This window comes from Kogia breviceps, chromosome X, assembly GCF_026419965.1.
Source record: "Kogia breviceps isolate mKogBre1 chromosome X, mKogBre1 haplotype 1, whole genome shotgun sequence".
Classification (NCBI taxonomy): domain Eukaryota; kingdom Metazoa; phylum Chordata; class Mammalia; order Artiodactyla; family Physeteridae; genus Kogia; species Kogia breviceps.
This window is the reverse complement of record NC_081330.1, coordinates 106,422,610-106,440,367: the sequence shown is the minus strand read 5'-3', so window position 1 is coordinate 106,440,367 and position 17,758 is coordinate 106,422,610. Positions and strand designations below refer to the sequence as shown.

The 17,758-nt window shown below is 35.9% G+C and overlaps 1 protein-coding gene across 17 annotated transcripts in view; it reads right to left on the bottom strand.

Moving 5' to 3' along the window:
- Positions 1-17,758, bottom strand: part of DMD (dystrophin) — a 2,551,447-nt gene that overhangs the window by 1,505,198 nt on the left and 1,028,491 nt on the right. For all 17 annotated transcript variants that reach the window (XM_067023689.1, XM_067023685.1, XM_067023692.1 and 14 more), the window contains one exon: positions 9,560-9,679. In XM_067023689.1, the coding sequence (XP_066879790.1) occupies positions 9,560-9,679 (120 nt within the window). The remainder of the gene's footprint in view (positions 1-9,559; positions 9,680-17,758) is intronic.

Below are 17,758 nucleotides of genomic sequence, written 5' to 3'. Positions count from 1 at the left end.
TTTCTTCCTGGTTTAGTCTCAGAAGATTATGCTTTTCTAAGAATTTGTCCATTTCTTCCACATTATCCATTATATTGGCACACAGTTGCGTGTAGTAATCTCACATGATTCTTTATATTTCTGCAGTGTCAGTTGTTACTTCTCCTTTTTCATTTCTAATTCTACTGATCTGAGCCTGCTCCCTCTTTTTCTTGATGACTCTGGCTAATGGTTTATCAATTTTTTTTTATCTTCTCAAAGAACCAGCTTTTAGTTTTACTGATCTTTGCTATTGTTTTCTTTGTTTCTATTTCATTTATTTCTGTTCTGATCTTTATGATTTCTTTCCTCCTACTAACTTTGGGTTTTGTTTGTTCTTCCTTCTCTAGTTCCTTTAGGTGTAAGGTTAGACTGTTTATTTGAGATTTTTTTTGTTTCTTGAGGTAGTCTTGTATTGCTATAAACTTCCCTCTTAGAACTGCTTTTGCTGCATCCCGTAAGTTTTGGATCATCATGTTTTCTTTGTCATTTGTCTCTCGGTATTTTTTGATTTCCTCCCTGATTTCTTCAGTGATCTCTTGCTTATTTAGTAACGTATTGTTTTGATTCCATGTGTTTGTGTTTTTTACGTGTTTTTCCCTGTAATTGATTTCTAATCTCATAGCGTTGTGGTCAGAAAAGATGCTTGATAAGATTTTAATTTTCTTAAGTTTACTGAGGCTTGATTTGTGAGCCAAGATGTGATCTATCCTGGAGAATGTTCCATGTGCACTTGAGAAGAAAGTGTAATCTGCTGGTTTTGGATGGAATGTCCTATAAATATCAATTAAATCTATCTGGTCTGTTGTGTCATTTAAAGCTTGTGTTTCCTTATTAATTTTCTGTTTGGATGATCTGTCGATTGGTGTAAGTGACGTGTTAAATTCCCCCACAATTATTATGTGACTGATGATTTCCTCTTTTAGAGCTGTTAGCAGTTGCCTTATGTATTGAGGTGCTCCTATGTTGGGTGCATATATACTTATAATTGTTATATCTTCTTCTTGGATTAATCCCTTCATCATTACGTAGTGTCCTTCCTTGTCACTTGTAACATTCTTTATTTTAAAGTCTATTTTATCTGATATGAGTATTGCTACTACAGCTTTCTTTTGATTTCCATTTGCATGGAGTATCTTTTTCCATCCCCCCACTTTCAGTCTGTATGTGTCCCTAGGTCTGAAGTGGGTCTCTTGTAGACAGCATATATATACGGGTCTTGTTTTTGTATCCATTTAGCGAGCCTGTATCTTTTGGCTGGAGCATTTAATCCATTCATGCTTAAGGTAATTATCGATATGTGTGTTCCTATTACCATTTTCTTAATTATTATGGGTTTGTTTTTATAGGTCCTTTTCTTCTCTTGTGTTTTCCACTTAGAGAAGTTCCTTTAGCATTTGTTGTAGAGCTGGCTTGGTGGTGGTGAATTATCTTAGCTTTTGCTTGTCTGTAAAGCTTTTGATTTCTCCATGGAATCTGAATGAGATACTTGCTGGGTAAAGTATTCTTGGTTGTAGGTTCTTCCCTTTCATCACTTTGAATATGTCCTGCCACTCCCTTCTGACTTGTAGAGTTTCTGCTGAGAAATCAGCTGTTAACCTATGGGAGTTCCCTTGTATGCTATTTGTCATTTTTCCTTTGCTGCTTTCAATAATTTTTGTCTTTAATTTTTTCCAATTTGATTACTATGTGTCTTGGCATATTTCTCCTTGGGTTTATCCTGTATGGAACTCTCTGCACTTCTTGGATTATGGGTAGCTATTTCCTTTCCCATATTAGGGAAGTTTTCAACTATAATGCTAAAGAAAACTTCTAAAAGTCTTTTAAAGTTAGAGAAAATCTAACTTATAATAGAGTTCAAAGAACTAAGTCAATACATGTAAAGATATTCCATGAGGAGGTTCTTCTCTTTCATCACTTTAAGTATATCATGCTACTCCCTTCTGGCTTGTAGAGTTTCTGCTGACAAATCAGCTGTTAACCTTATGGGAGTTCCCTTGTATTTTATTTTTCATTTTTCCCTTGCTGCTTTCAGTAATTTTTCTTTGTCTTTAATTTTTGCCAATTTGATTGGCAAATCAAATTTGATTTGATCGGCATGTTACTCCTTGGGTTTATCCTGTATGGGACTCTCTGTGCTTCCTGGATTTGGGTAGCTATTTCCTTTCCCAGGTTAGGGAAGTTTTCGACTGTAATCTCCTCAAATATTTTCTAGAGTCCTTTCTCTCTCTCTTCTCCTTCTGAGACCCTTATAATGTGAATGTTGCTGCATTTAATGTTATCCCAGAGGTCTCTTAGGCTGTCTTCATTTGTTTTCCTTCTTTTTCTTTATTCTTTTCTGCTGCAGTGAATTCCACCATTCTGCCTTCCAGGTCACTTATCCATTCTTCTGCCTCAGTTATTCTACTATTGATTCCTTCGAGTGTAGTTTTCATTTCAGTTATTGTATTGTTCATCTCTGTTTGTTTGTTCTTTAATTCTTCTAGGTCTTTGTTAAACATTTCTTGCATCTTCTCGCTCTTTGCCTCCATTCTTTTTTCCGAGGTCCTGGATCATCTTCACTATCATTATTCTGAATTCTTTTTCTAGAAGATTGCCTATCTCCACTTCATTTAGTTGTTTTTCTGGGGTTTTACCTTGTTCCTTCATCTGGTACATAGCCCTCTGCCTTTTCATCTTGTTTATCTTTCTGTGAATGTGATTTTTGTTCCACAGGCTGCAGGATTGTAGTTCTTCTTGCTTCTGCTGTCTGCTCTCTGGTGGATGAGGCTATCTAAGAGGCTTGTGTAAGTTTCCTGATGGGAGGGACTGGTGGTGGGTAGAGCTGGGTGTTGTTCTGGTGGGCAGAGCTCAGTAAAACTCTAATCTGCTTGACTGCTGATGGGTGGGGCTGGGTTCCCTCTCTGTTCGTTGTTTGGTCTGAAGCGACCCAACACTGGAGCCTACCTTGGCTCTTTGGTGGGGCTAATGGCGGACCCTGGGAGGGCTCATGCCAAGGAGTACTTCCCTGAACTTCTGCTGCCAGTACCTAGTCCTCATGGTGAGACACAGCCACCCCCCGCCTCTGCAGGAGACCCTCCAACACTAGCAGGTAGGTCTCGTTCAGCCTCCTGTAGGGTCACTGCTCCTTCCCCTGGGTCCCGGTGCACAACACTACTTTGTGTGTGCCCTCCAAGAGTGGAGTCTCTGTTTCCCCCAGTCCTGCTGAAGTCCTGCAATCAAATCCCGCTAGCCTTCAAAGTCTGATTCTCTAGGAATTCCTCCTCCCTTTGCCGGACCCCCAGGTTGGGAAGCCTGATGTGGCGCTCAGAACCTTCACTCCAGTGGGTGGACTTCTGTGGTATCAGTGTTCTCCAGTTTGTGAGTCACCAGTCTTTTTTTATGAGTTCCAGTGTCTTCCTGTTGAGGACTGTTCAGCAGTTAGTTGACTCTCAGGCTGACTTTCACTAACCCCTTCCTTAGGCACCAAGGGCAGGGCTTATTTACAGGCTTAGGAAGGAGTCCCTCGTATCTTCCTAGAACAAAGTTCAAACTTGCATTTGGTCCTCAAGGCAGCAAGCAACCTGCTTTTAAGCCTAAGTCTCGGCTTTGCTCTTATCTTCCATCCATTTCTCCATGTGCTTCAGGTGCTGACTTGGCGGCAGCTACACATGCTCACTCTGGCCAAGGCTCGCGATCCCTGCTCTCTGTTAAGCTCCCACAGGGGCCAGGTTCGGCTGCAGCGGGCACAGTGCCGGTGGGCAGCTGCGCGCCCAGCTCACTGGCTGCGGGACTCCATACTGCTTTTATTTAAGCAGTAAAATTTCAAACAGTAAATATGCCTTTTCTGATTTAAAACATTAAAGACAAGTATATGACACTTTTATGTGACATTCTTACTTCATAGGACATTGTTATGAAATTTCTAAAGTCATTTGGGAGAGGAACTCATCCATTAACCACTCACATGGTGGTGAAATTTACACAGTGACCCAACTATATCCTCAAATGGCTTCCTGTCCCCAAACTTTCTGACTCTGAAAGTTGAATAAACGAGTCCAATCATTTGCAGTCCAATAAGGAGGCTTACCTTATCCATAGACATCCCACGAGAGGCTTTGCACAATACTTCAGGGAAATCAAAACATTTTCTATTTATTCCATTCCACTGGGTCAACCAACTTAATATAGCCACCAAAGAGTTTATCTTGATAATACCACATAATATTTGCACAAATTGTTTAATGTCATTTTGATATCCAGTTGGTTTTCATGTCTTGATTTTAGTGAATGTATCATAGCTCTTAAGAGACCTTTCTAATCTTTGAAAATTATTCCTTTATTCAATAAAGGTTATTAACTTCATCAGATGAGTAAGAAACTATACATGTGTGCATAGCCTTATGTGTAATAATCTACTCTAAAAGTGTATTTCCCAGGTTACTCTTCTTCAAAAGAAGAAGATGCTTCTTCTTGTAGGATGCTTGTATGTATAGGATGCTTGTATGTATGTATCCATTCTTTTGATATACCTTTAATTCTCCAAAATTTTAGACAGTAACGTTAAGATTAACATCATTCAACAAAATAATCCAAACACTTTTTCTATGCCAGAAACTCTCTCGGGTCTGTGGCCTTAGACACCTTTAATACATCTAGTTGGACTCTCAAGTGTTAACCTGTATAGAAGAACATATCTAAAAATGGGATTTTAATAGCTCTACCTTTTATTTGGAAAATGTTTTAATTAGAGCATCTTCTGTAAGCACTATGGGCCTAACCAGGTTCTTTTTTATATATATATACTAGAAACAGCTATCTCCCTAGAACAACAGACTTTCTTTATGTTCGATAGTCTTTTTCAGTTTCCAATGTGAAAGGCCAATAGGACCTGTGTGTCTCCAAAACACCTCCCTTATCTTTAGTTTTTGCTCAAATGCCACCTTCTCAACATAGTTTTCCCTTGACCGCTTCATGTAAAACTGCTTCCTTCTCCAGTCTATTTGTTCCTTATAGTTCTTAGCACCTTTTTCATAGTATAAAGCTTGCTTATTTATTCTGATGCTTGCTTCGAATGTAGGCTTCATAGAGGAACAATTTTTGTTTTGTCCATACTTAACCTCAAAGCTTAGACTTTTGGCTGGCACCTAGTAGGCACTCAATACATATTTGTCAAATGAATGAATAAATATGGTCCTTTTATCTGGAACACTTTCTTGTTCTTTATTGTTGCCTAATTAATTTCTACTAAATCTTCAGATTTCACTTAAGGCCACTTAGGTAGGCCTTTCCTTACCTTCTACAGAAAGGTGAATCACCTAGTAATACATATATCTGTCACATTGAACTCATCATGGCCAGAAATTTACACTTAATTGCATTTAATTAGTGCAGGTCCAGGAGGGCAGGTGCCATGACTGTTGCCCCCACCCATCCCCACCACAGAAGTCCCAGCCACCATCCTGGCACACAGCTGCTGCTCAATACATGTTTGTTGACTGAAGAATTATGGTAGAGTTTAGTATCACACACTAATTCTAGCTACCCACCAAGCCTCCGCTAGCACCACTCTTCTGAACCTCAATCTGTAGCTAAACTGGCCCTTTTTCAGTCCCTTGAAAGTGCTATGCAGACGTGATACACTGTTTCCCCTTCCTGGAAACTGCATGTACCTCCGCCAATTCCCTTATACACACACTTCATACAGTTCCCTCCAATGTGTCCTTTAGATCATAGTTTAAACATTACTAAGAAATCATTTCATGCCTTCAAGCTTCAGCTTAAGTCAGACTAATTTGTTGTCACAATACTTTGTTCCTTTCCTTCATAGAAATAAGTTACGTTCATTTTAAATATTTGCTAATTTTTGTAAATATTTCATTAGTGTTTATTTCCTCTGTTAGATTGCAAGTATCAAGAGAGCAACTGCCACGCCTACCATGGCAACCTCGGGTGACAAGGAATCAGCATTTGAATTCAAAGAGGGAGCCTGAGAAATGGCTACCACTGTTTTGAGGTTCCAAGGAAGGCAGCATGCTCACAAATTACTCATTTCTGACCCAGGAAGGTAAAAAAAATTCTCTTTTTGTTCACTGTTTTACCTCTGTTACCCAGCATAATCCCCATGACATAGTAAGAACATTACAAGCACTCATCGAAAAGAATGAAAGAGGCATGGTAATATGTTCCATGACTGAAGACTCCACATAAATTATGCAACTTAGTTTTTAGCCAAGCTATTTCTCAACAAAATTAGTTAACTGGCATCACTGCTTACAAATCGGGTTCTCTGTGTACTGATATCATAGAAACCTCTAAAATTAAGGACAAGTTTCTGACCTGTGGTGACATTGCTGAGGGACAAGGTGAACCTCTGAGAGAATCAAATTAATTTACAAGAGACTGCACTTTTCAGAATATTATCCTTCGTAAGTCATGCCATCTTTCAGAATCCCTAAGCATATGTTCTGACCTTTCTTTTTCTTCAAACCTTTTAAAAAGAAGACTTCTAAAAGTCTTTTAAAGTTAGAGAAAATCTAACTTATAATAGAGTTCAAAGAACTAAGTCAATACATGTAAAGATATTCCATGAGGAGTATTTTTAGAGTTCTAACTCAAGATGGTAAGAACACCTCTCTCTCTCTCTGTTACTGAATTAAATCAAAGACTATCTTTCCTAGTTTTCCCCTATCTGTACCTCTTTACTAAAGACAATTGGGTATCCATTTTGAGGCTCTGGTACTTCAGCAAATTGGAGAGAAATGGATTAAGGCACTGTGGTGACATGGGAGGCCATGGAGGAGAAAGAAGGTGTGGGATGAGCGTTCAACACTAACAGGTCTTCAGGAATCAGATATGGATGACCAGACCTTGCTTCAACAAAAGCTCTAAAGCATTCTTCTCAGGTTCCTGCCAGTTTTTTTTTTCTCCTTTTGTATTGAGTCCATACACCTTTTTCTCTTTCTTAAAATTCTTCCTATTACTTCTAATAGAATTCCTCAGGGCCCAGTATGAAACATGATAGCTCAGTCTCTGAAGCATACATGGAATTCTTGTCACATGCAGAGGATATTTAGGTTGCTGTTTAAGTGACTCCTCTAATGTATTTATCTGTCTTTTTGTTTTTTATTATTTCTTCTCTCCTCCTCTTTCTCTACCAACTTCTTTGCCTCTTCTCTTTCTTTATAAAAATTAAACTAGTTAAGACAAGATTATATTACTCATAAAGAACCTAAGAAAGAATCATCAAAATTCCCAAGTCAAATGAGAGCCCAGCATTCCAGGGCAATTCCAACCAATAGTTAAATAAGGCATAGAATTCAAGCATGGATTCCTCTGGGACTGATGGAATAGGAAGAAAGAAAGGCTAAAGCAGGGGCCTTCTCACCAGTTAAGTCCTTTAACTCTGCTCTTTTAGACACTAGTCTAGATTATCTAAAAGTCAGGTAAAAGTAACAGAAATGAGGGTATCAAAAGGAGAAAGGGGATCGAGGAGAAAAGAGGAGGCTGGGAGGCCAAGGTCAACACTAACTAAGGGGGGAGGCAATCATATACAAATGTGGACTGAGTTTGTGTGAACTGGGAGTAGCCAATACATGTGCAGCTATCTTAGTAGATTTTTTGGGGTCAAATAAATAAAGACAGAAACTAAGGTAAAAAATGAAAGCAAATAAGATAATAAATATAGAAAAGCTTAGGGCCACCACTCTTAATTCATCCTACCTAAGGTCTAACCCAGTCACCATCTGTGAATACTATGGACTGTTTTTCAAGGTGGCCTAGTCCCACAGGCATCACCTTGGAATAATTATATTCTAAAGCTAGTTGTATTAGGTCGTGTGGTGCCAAACTGTTTATCAGTTGTTATCTTAACTGGAAATACTCTATGACTTAGAAAAGTTTCTGCCTTAATTTTTTTAACCAGTCACCCTTCTAAACTCTGCCTCCCAGCCTTCTTTTAACTTTTCTGAAAATTTCTGAGAAACACTGAATATTAGATTTTTACCCATCTGTAAATAGTCACAACACTATTGTATCAGAACTATGGAATTCTGTAAAATGGGTGTAGCAGTGGCCTGTCAGTCCTTTAGCCAGTCGTGTGTGTGTGTGTGTGTGTGTGTGTCTGTGTACAACAAATCTGATCATATATGTAATGATACATTATAATATTGGGTGTCATAAACCTTTTTAGATCTGTAATCCCTGCAATTTCACTGAAACATAAGCAATTAACATGAATCACTAGTATATATTAAGTGCTCAACTGTAGCAGTTCAACAGTTTCGTCTTTTTCATTTAATGATGGAGAGTGAGATAATATTTTTGGAGATTGGCAGTCTAAAACAGTAACCTTAGGAAATGACATTTCACTGGGATAAGAAAAACCACAATTCACACAAAAAGAGAAAAAAACAGAGATAAGGTTTTTTTATAGCTTAGGTAAGAGAAACTAGGTTTAGAAAAACCTTGGGCTTATAAAGCTATTTAAACCCATGTTGAGGGGTGGGAGGGAGGGTGACAACAGAGGGAAGAGTTATGGGAACATATGTATATGTATAACTGATTCACTTTGTTGTAAAAGAGAAACTAACACACTATTGTAAAACAGTTATACTCAAATAAAGATATTTTAAAAATAAATAAATAAAAAATTTTAAAAAATTAAAAAAAAAATAAACCCACGTTGATTGGATCCTCAGACGTGTTAGACTATTGGCTTCTAACTATCACAAAGGAAAGGCAAGCATGTAGTGGGTACAATGAATGCCTCAAATATAATCTGTGGTTGGGTAAATATGTGAATGTATGTGTCACGTTCAGAACAATAAACTGTTATTATTTTCCCTTAATGTTGATGTTTTGGTATACGTATATATGCTTTGTTGAAATTTAAAAATAAACGTATAAATTTAAATTTGTTGCAATTAAAAAAAAAAAACTTACAACACAACGTTATCATTTCCAGTTAGGAAGTAAATATGAAAATATCCACATTATCCTTTATTAATATATACTAGTTATGTTTCCAAGGACACAATTACTATGAGTCAGATTGAATGAGGGATTGAAAAGCTAAGTATCTCCTACAACAAAACTTCCATGACTTAAGCATCCTGCTATGTCCTCATCAAGACTACAGCTGAAGGCTTCCAGGAAAAAATATACTGAAGGTGTTAAATGTTTTCTTATTTGACTGAATGTGATCCTTTTTGTGTCTTTTTACCTTTGTCCTCTCTTACACTGTAGGTTTGAAGAGAGCATAAATAATATTCCTCTGACCAGTTATCTAATGTATGCTATTCAACTATAATTTAAAAACAGATCTGCATTTATATATTTCCTCAAAGGCCAGGAAGCTAGTGTGAGCAAACAGTGTATAATGAAAAGGAATTATGCACAAACATCCCACAAATGGGACATAATTTGAATTAGTTTAAATGAATACATTGCATTTTAAATATTTGTAATATACAAATTACATTTTAAATTTTCTAAATATTTTCTGAATTGAAGTTAATTATTTTGAATGACATATTTAGTGTATTAAAGAAAATACTCTGACCTTAAGTTGTTTTTCCAAAGCAGCAGTTGCATGATCGCCACTAGATTCATCAACCACCACCACCATGTGCGTGAGAGAATTCACCCTGACTTGTTCCTGTTCCAGGTCTTCTTGAAGCACCTGAAATATAACGTTTTTTTAAAAAGGAAATTAAAATAATAGTCTCCTGCTCTGTATGCTAGAAACATTTCTTCCCAAATGAGTGTGATTTATTTCTGCCATGTTTTGGGTAATACAATTTTTTATTAGACTGGAACCATTTCAAGCAAATTTTCTGCTATGGTGCTCAGCAAAATTTGCACGTTTTTGTCAACTGAATGTGAAAGTATATATAGAGAAAGCATCTGTTGAGAAAGGCATACTAAGATATGCTGCCCGTTACCCCACTTCCTCTCACTTTTTCAAGGACTTTTCTCCTAAAATACCTGGCCGCCTCAAGCATCTACAATGTCTCCTTCTCTACAGTTCTCCATTATCAACCAAAACCAAACCAAACCAAACAAACTCTTGACCCAAAAAACCCCTCCCGCTACTGCCTCATTATGTGTTCCTCTTCACTAAAAAATATTTTGTTTTCTACTTCCTTACCCTACTATTCCCTTTACCCACTATCTCATTAAAGCATCTCTTGTAAAGGGTGCCATCAACCTCCAGGTTCCCAAATCCAATAGCCATTTTTTGATAGCATCTTACTTGTCATTTTGATTACTAACCTAGTTAACCACTCCTTCATTCTTCATCCTCTCTTCCCTCTTCTTGAGCTTCATGTACCACCCTTGCCTGATTATCCTCCTACCTCACTAAGAACTGCTTTTTAGCTCCTTTGCTGGTTGGTTCCTTCTCCTCTGCTCAACTATAAATCAGATGGCATTCCTCTGGATAAAAACCAATGGAGTCCCATCACACTAAGAGGAAAAATCCAAATCCTTGAACCTGAAATCCTTATATGATCTAGCACCTTCCTGCCTCTCTAATCTAACTGCATACCATTCTTGCCCTCTGACACTATGTTTCAGTCATACTTGTCTTCTCTCTCTTCCACACTATTTGCTAGAGCTATTTGCTCTACCCCAATTGCTCTTCCTCTGTATCTTTAAATAATCTGTCATTCTTATCATTCAGGACTCAGTTTAAGTGTCACCTGCACAGAGAGGCTTTTCATGAAGATGCTATCTAAATTTGCTTCTGAGTTACTATTTCTATAACTTTATTAACATAATATTTTCACACTCGGATTTTTCTTATGTATTAGTTTAGTCATTTGTTGTTTGTCTTTACTTACTGGAATATAAGATCCACTAGAACAGAGATGCCCCCTGTCTTTCTCACTACATATTCCAAGCAACTAAAGATAAACAAACTCTTATTAAATGAATAGCACCATGTGGAGGGGTGAGGGCAATATTCACAGGTGAGTTTGGCCCTTCCTGACTGCATAAAGATTACAATCTAATGGGTGAGATTCTTTTTTTTAAAGTGTAATTACAATTATACTATCAAACACATATAACCACAAACAGTATTCCAATCTTTTAAAAATCACAGTGTACAGATTTTTTGTAAAGATAAACAGGGGTAAACAGAGGAATAAACAGACAGTAAACAGAGGAGGACTAAACAGAGGAGGCTACTCTAGATCCAAGACACCCTGCTTGGGAGATCCAGTTCCTCAGGACCTTATCACACTACACTAATTATTACCTGGAAATCCCTAAATGAGTATGTAAAATTCCTAGTCATCTAGTCTGCCTCTCAGAACATGTTATTATATAATACAAGAATGAAGAAGCAGGTTTGGGACAAAGCCTGTTACTTTCTAGAAAACCTGGAATCCCTACTTGTGAAACAATGATGCCTGGCACCTATCAGACTAGCTCTTAGTTATTCGAACCCTATGGCAGGCGTAAAGGAACCTATTAGAATTAGCTACATCACAAACTCAAATGTTTGAGCATTTTAATCCTAGGACTTTTATTTTTCAAGCCTCAACATTTTAGAGCACTATATAAAATCACTTACTTTTACTTCCTCTCTCCAGATTTTCACGGTACGTTGTCAAGTGAAGCAATTTAAAATAAAATGACTATGCATCTATTCTGTGTGTGGAGTCTATACTGCCTATCACGCCTTTGACATTCCAGAGCTTACACTGGTTAATAAAACTCTTTCTGCCATGAGGCTGAAAATGGAAACAGTAACATTCAGAGTTGCCCTTGAAAGTCATGTTAAGTCTGTGTTTTCTGAGTTATATAAGCTAGGACTGGGAACATTTCAAATATGTCAGCCAGAATTTTTAAAATAATAATTAAAATAATATCTTGGTGGCCAATATATCATAAATTGGTTTAATTTGGCCAATTCTTTTTTCCTATCACTCAAGTATGAGAGTATATTTAATTATATATATTAAAGACAATTAGGAAATAATGCTATATTATTCACATTTTTTTACATTTTTATTGTTTTCATAGTTTTTAGTAAAGGAAACTGAGAAAACCGTTGTTTGAGCCATGAGGTACTTATTTTGAAACTCAGGTTGCATCTTTCTAAAGCATATGTGATCAAATATACTAGTTATTTTCTCCAGTACTTAGATTTCTGATTTTTTTTTGCTTATCTATTTGTTCTATAATCAGAAATTATATTCTTGCCATAGTGATCAAGGGTTTACATGCTATGCTTTTGCTGACGTGCTAACACAAAGTGCCACTAAAGCTAGTTGTGAGTTAATAGCTTTAAAATTAAACATGAGAACCATCTGAACTTACAGTCAGTAGAGGGAAATAAAGGAATATGGGGAAGGTTCTCAACAGTGGATGAAAATCTCGAAGAATGCATAGCACTGCAGTAAATTAGCATATACTCTATTTGATTTAAGTCATTTCCAGTATCTCCTTTTCCCTCCTATGACTTTTTCAAATTATATCGTTTCTTTTACTCCTAATCAGGGATTAAAACGAAAAAGCTTAAACTGACCTTTCTAAGCATACTCAATAGCTGCAAGACAGAGCTATTGCAACACTGTAATTATTTCCTATTTTCCCAGACCTCAGCTCCAAAAATAAATGTTAATGAATATCACAGTATTATCTAATCCCCTTATTATTTGCAAAAGACAAAAGACTATAAAATATCCAATGTCCAGAATTCATTTTTTTTAATGAAGTTGATTCTTAGAATTAGCAAAAATGCCATACAAAAAATGGTTAGCTTAAAAAGTTAAAATTTTCTGCCAACCTCTGTATCCATGAATAAGGGCCTTGATCATTGGTATAAAGTACACCCTCCTGCTTCCCTCTTTGAGAAAACATGGATTCTCAAGGCAACTAAATTTTAAAGTACATTAAAGTTTTAAAAGCTATTTTACAATTAATTTTTAATTAAATATTTACTTCTTATGGATTTGAATTTCTCATAGCTGGATTTATACAATGGAGATTTACAGTTGATTTGCTAATTAAACTGAAATATGAGCCAAATTATTCCAAATACAGATGTATTCCCAGAGAAATACACTAAAATCTTTGCCTATCAGAAGATAATGTCTCCAGGTTAAAATACTGTAATATATGATTGGTTAAGTCTGTTTTTCTTTATTAAAGGAATATAAATTACTTACACAGAGATACCTACTAGGTATTTTATTATTTCGTGCCAGTATTTTTCTTAGAGTAATGCATTTGTTACATTTATCAAATTTTTAAAAATCTGTCATGCTCCTAATTAAATTTCTATACCATTATTAGATACAAATGTCAGCAATGTTTGTTTTCTAATGTCAACTTACAATCCTTTTTTTCCTTATGACAAGAAAAAAGGCCAACAGTGAAATTTAACATTAAAAATGCTTAGATTTGACCAACTTAGATTTTGTTATACCTCTGTAGAACAAATAATTCTATTTCTTATAAATTATTCTCTAGTTAAAGAATCTGACCAAATTTGTTGTTCCCTTAGTACATATTCACATCTTATGATTTAAATATGACTTTTCTCTATTTCCTTCAAATGTTTCAGTGGTACTGAATTCTTGCTCTGACCCATGTCAAGTTGGTCTTCAAAATCTGGCTTACGACAACCACTGAAGAGTCACTTCAATGTTTACTTCAGACTTATGCTATCTTATCCTTTCTTAGCATACATGTGAAATACTGTTTGGAAAATAAAGGCATGGAAATATGTAAGGCTAGGGAATTATTAGATTTGATACTTAGAGGTGAAGAACAACAATTAATAGAAAGGTAGAGTAATAGAAAACAAAAACAAGATTGGATCTCCAGTAAGTTCTATAGGAGGGTATGCAATACTTCCCTTGCTCAGAGTATATGCTCAACAACATGAAACAGGAAAGGACTGTGGTTGCCTATATGCATAGTTTATTACTCCTTCTACTTCAATGATTAACCAACAGGAAATTACCAACACTTGCAGGTCCTACACACACACACACACACACACACACACACACACACACACACACACACCTAGAAACAACACAGATCATGGGTTATGCATGGATTCTAAGGCTATCTACTCCCACAAATCACTTTAAATTAATAATTAAAATATGCTTAGTAAACTATTAAGTTTAAGTGATTTATAGTTTTTAGCTTAGCCAAATAAATGTACACAAAAGGAAAGACTGATGAGAACAAAACTTGAACTGAATATAAAATGTGCAAAAATCTTAAGAAACCAGAAGAGTTTCCACAAACAAGGGATAAGTCTAACATTTAGGAAAGTACTATCTTAGAAAATCCAGCTCAGGAACCAAAAAATCCCTAGATACTCGTGAACAATTAACTAATGCAATACATCTGGATGTGAATTGATTTTATTTTCAAATAAAAGCATCCCAGGCAAATCAGAAAACTTTATGATTTCTTAGGAAATGATGGGGTAGGCAGTATATCATTCTCGTTACTTTTTCTCTTATGGTCATTTTTACGTCCTTCTTTCCATCACCTCTGCACTGGGCTAGGCTCTGTATTCCTTATTCTATCTATTCCCTGAACTAAATGATCTGGAAATAACTTGCCATTTTATTTTCAGTCCAATATTCACTTTACTAAGCCTGACTGGTCACAGTACTGTCTAGTTCCCCATGAGGATCTATTTATAGTATGTAATTTTGCTATAAATTTGCTAAATATTTTAAATAGGCTTCCTCAACAGGCTCTCCTAGAAGAGCTTTTATTTTGATACCCACTTACTTAAACATTCTTGCATAGTTGTCTTAGTCTTTATAGCAAACCCATTTTTTTAACCTTTTTGTTGAAAATAAATGTTTATGTTTCTTCTAAATCCTAAGCTACCAAGGGGGGTGGTATCCTAAAGACCATTTCTATGATGTTTTAAAGATTTTAAAAGCACCCAAATGCTTACCAATCCCAGCAAGGGGGCTCAGTAAATGTGGAAAACTGTTTTAAAAACAGAGCTGACCATTAATGTACATCTTTCCAAATATAAGTAGAAAAGGACATAGTATGGATGACAGAGTGACAAAAATATGTGCATGTTTAAAGGTGTGGGATCTAACATCAGATTTTCTGAGTTTGATTCCTGCATGTATTGCTAACCAGCTATGTGACCTTGTGAAAGTTTCCAACCACACCAAGCCTCAGCTTCCTAATTTTCAAAATTGGGATAATAAGAGTACCTACTTTATTAGATGGTTAGGAAGAATGAACAAGCTACAATTGGTTAGCACGTTGCCTGGTACACAATAAATACTAACAGCTAGTTAGTTCTAAAAACTCCTATTTAGGCACATTCAGAACAAAGACTTTAAAACATACTGCAAGAACCCAGTATTCACCTAATTCACCCTCATCTTATTCATGCTGTCATCCTCCTCCAATAAGCATTCTATGTACAGAAATGGAATGTGGTTTTGGAAATCCAGGAAAAGAAGGGCTGAAGTTACAGTAAAGCTTTAGGATCTGAAGAATATATAATACATTTAAAATCCTTAAATAAGACTTTAACTTCCAAATTATTTACATGAGATTAACAACAGTAGCTTTAAACTAATTGATCAAGTGGTCTCATACGTTGCTGAAAAATTACCATGGTCAGCGGAGCTATTTCACGGATTGAGGAAATATTTCATGAGTGATAGATCCTAATCATTGAATAATAGCCCTCAATTCTTCTAACTTTCCTCCTCCCTCTACAGTCCATGCATGCATGCATCTATCCATACATCCTACATATAGTTATATCATTGAAATCAGAAATTAAAGTGAACACCAAGAAAATCTAATAAATAATTATAAAATGTCATTAGCCTGAAAATAATTATTGAAAAAGAAGAGAACAGGGTTATTGGGAGAGAGGGCTGGGGTGGAAGGTTTCAAGTGTACCACAGAGGAAGTTATCTGCATTGATTGGCTAGTATGTAGATGTAACATTCAATTCTACTGATTATCTTCCAGTTCAAACATTACCGCCATTCTCATGATGAGCCCATTTTCTTCTATATTCCCTTTCTAGTCCCTTTTGCCCTAATTTTAAAGAAGGAGCTTCAGGATTAATGTTGAAAAATCACTTCCTTAAGCATCTTGACTCTGAGCATTTCATACACAGCCACTACTAATGTGTTCTCTTTCCCTACTGCGTATTCTAAGTTTGAGGACTTATATGCACCCAGTCTCTCCATCTTTTCCATCTAGATATTCCCAAGCCTGAGGGACCAAGTGCCATACTTCTCTAAACTCTTTGCTACTCTCTGCATTTGCTCTAGCCTCTAGGATCACCACTGCAATCAAAGTTACTGGAATCTCAGAACAGACGAAAAGAGTCTGGGTTCAAAGGCAGGCAGGTTAAGACGACAAGCTCAAGTCTACGAAGTACTATTTAAGTTACCTTAGGCAACTCAGCCTCTCTGAATACATTTATTTATCCACAAATTAGGGATTTAAATCCCTCCAGGACAGGTTTAGTACTGGAGTGAAATGAGATAGTACATTAGAATCAGCGACTGCAGTACTTAGTAGAATTGATAGGTAGTGAAGAAATGCTTATTTTCTTCTATTTCTGACATCATCGCCTTATCATTTTGTTCTTACACTAAGATGCATGGAAATAGTTCCTCTGGGAATCAGTGTTTATTCCCAATACCCTTGATAATTATATTCTGTATCTTTAATTACTAAATATTCTCAGTGTGCTGAAACTATAGAACATCATGTAAAAATATGTGCTTCAGTAGTTTTTTCATTCTCACTAGATATGACCTAGATCTTTGTTAATGGAATATTAAATATTATCCAGTATAAATTATCTCTGAAAAATGTAGTTCCACTGAGTAACAGAGTACTACCAGTTGTACTACTAGAAATCATTCTGTTCATAACAGAAATATTAAACATAAAATGATAGTATACTGCAGTTAACAATTTTATACTCCTTAGAAATATACATAATGAAATAGTCAACATTACTTTTACATGAAATTAGATTTATGGTCATGCATTTTGTTATAAGATACATGAACTTATTTTTCAAGAAAAAATATTTTCTTAAAATTCATATTATCATATCAGTTGTGGCTTTCTTGTGAAGAATTTTCCACTAAAATGCATTCTAAAATGTTTTATATACTTAAATAATTCCTTTACATTATTAATGTTGCATTACCTATGGAAGGGAACTGAAATTAATTTGTATTGGTTCAGGAAAATAAAGATACTTTAGCTGAGACCAACTCGATTAAGTGAGAGATAGGGTCTTTTTCTTTCCTTCTTGCTTTACCCTCCCCAGAGGGCAGAAACTTCTAATAAATAAGCATTATAGGAGAAATGAAGTATAAAAAATAAACTGGGTATCTCTAAGATGAGGGGGTCTTGGATAATTACATTTTAGTAGATGCACTGATGTACTTTAAAACAGGGCTGTAACATTCTGAGCCATGTTACTGAATCAGTGCTCAATAGTTGCTAATTAGTCAGCTATTAGCTGGAATCACTTGATCTGTGAAAATAAGGACATGGGTATGGACTGCATTATTATTTTTTAATTAAATTAAATTAGTGGCATTATCTAATATGAGAAGTTATCCTTGGAATCTGCTGCTTTTTTATAGTATGTTGATGGGAAATTAGATGTCTTCTCAACTAGATTAAAAAAAATTAAAACTGAGTATCATGCATACACTACTCTGTAGACCATGAAGCATAATGCTTTCCCATTTTTATA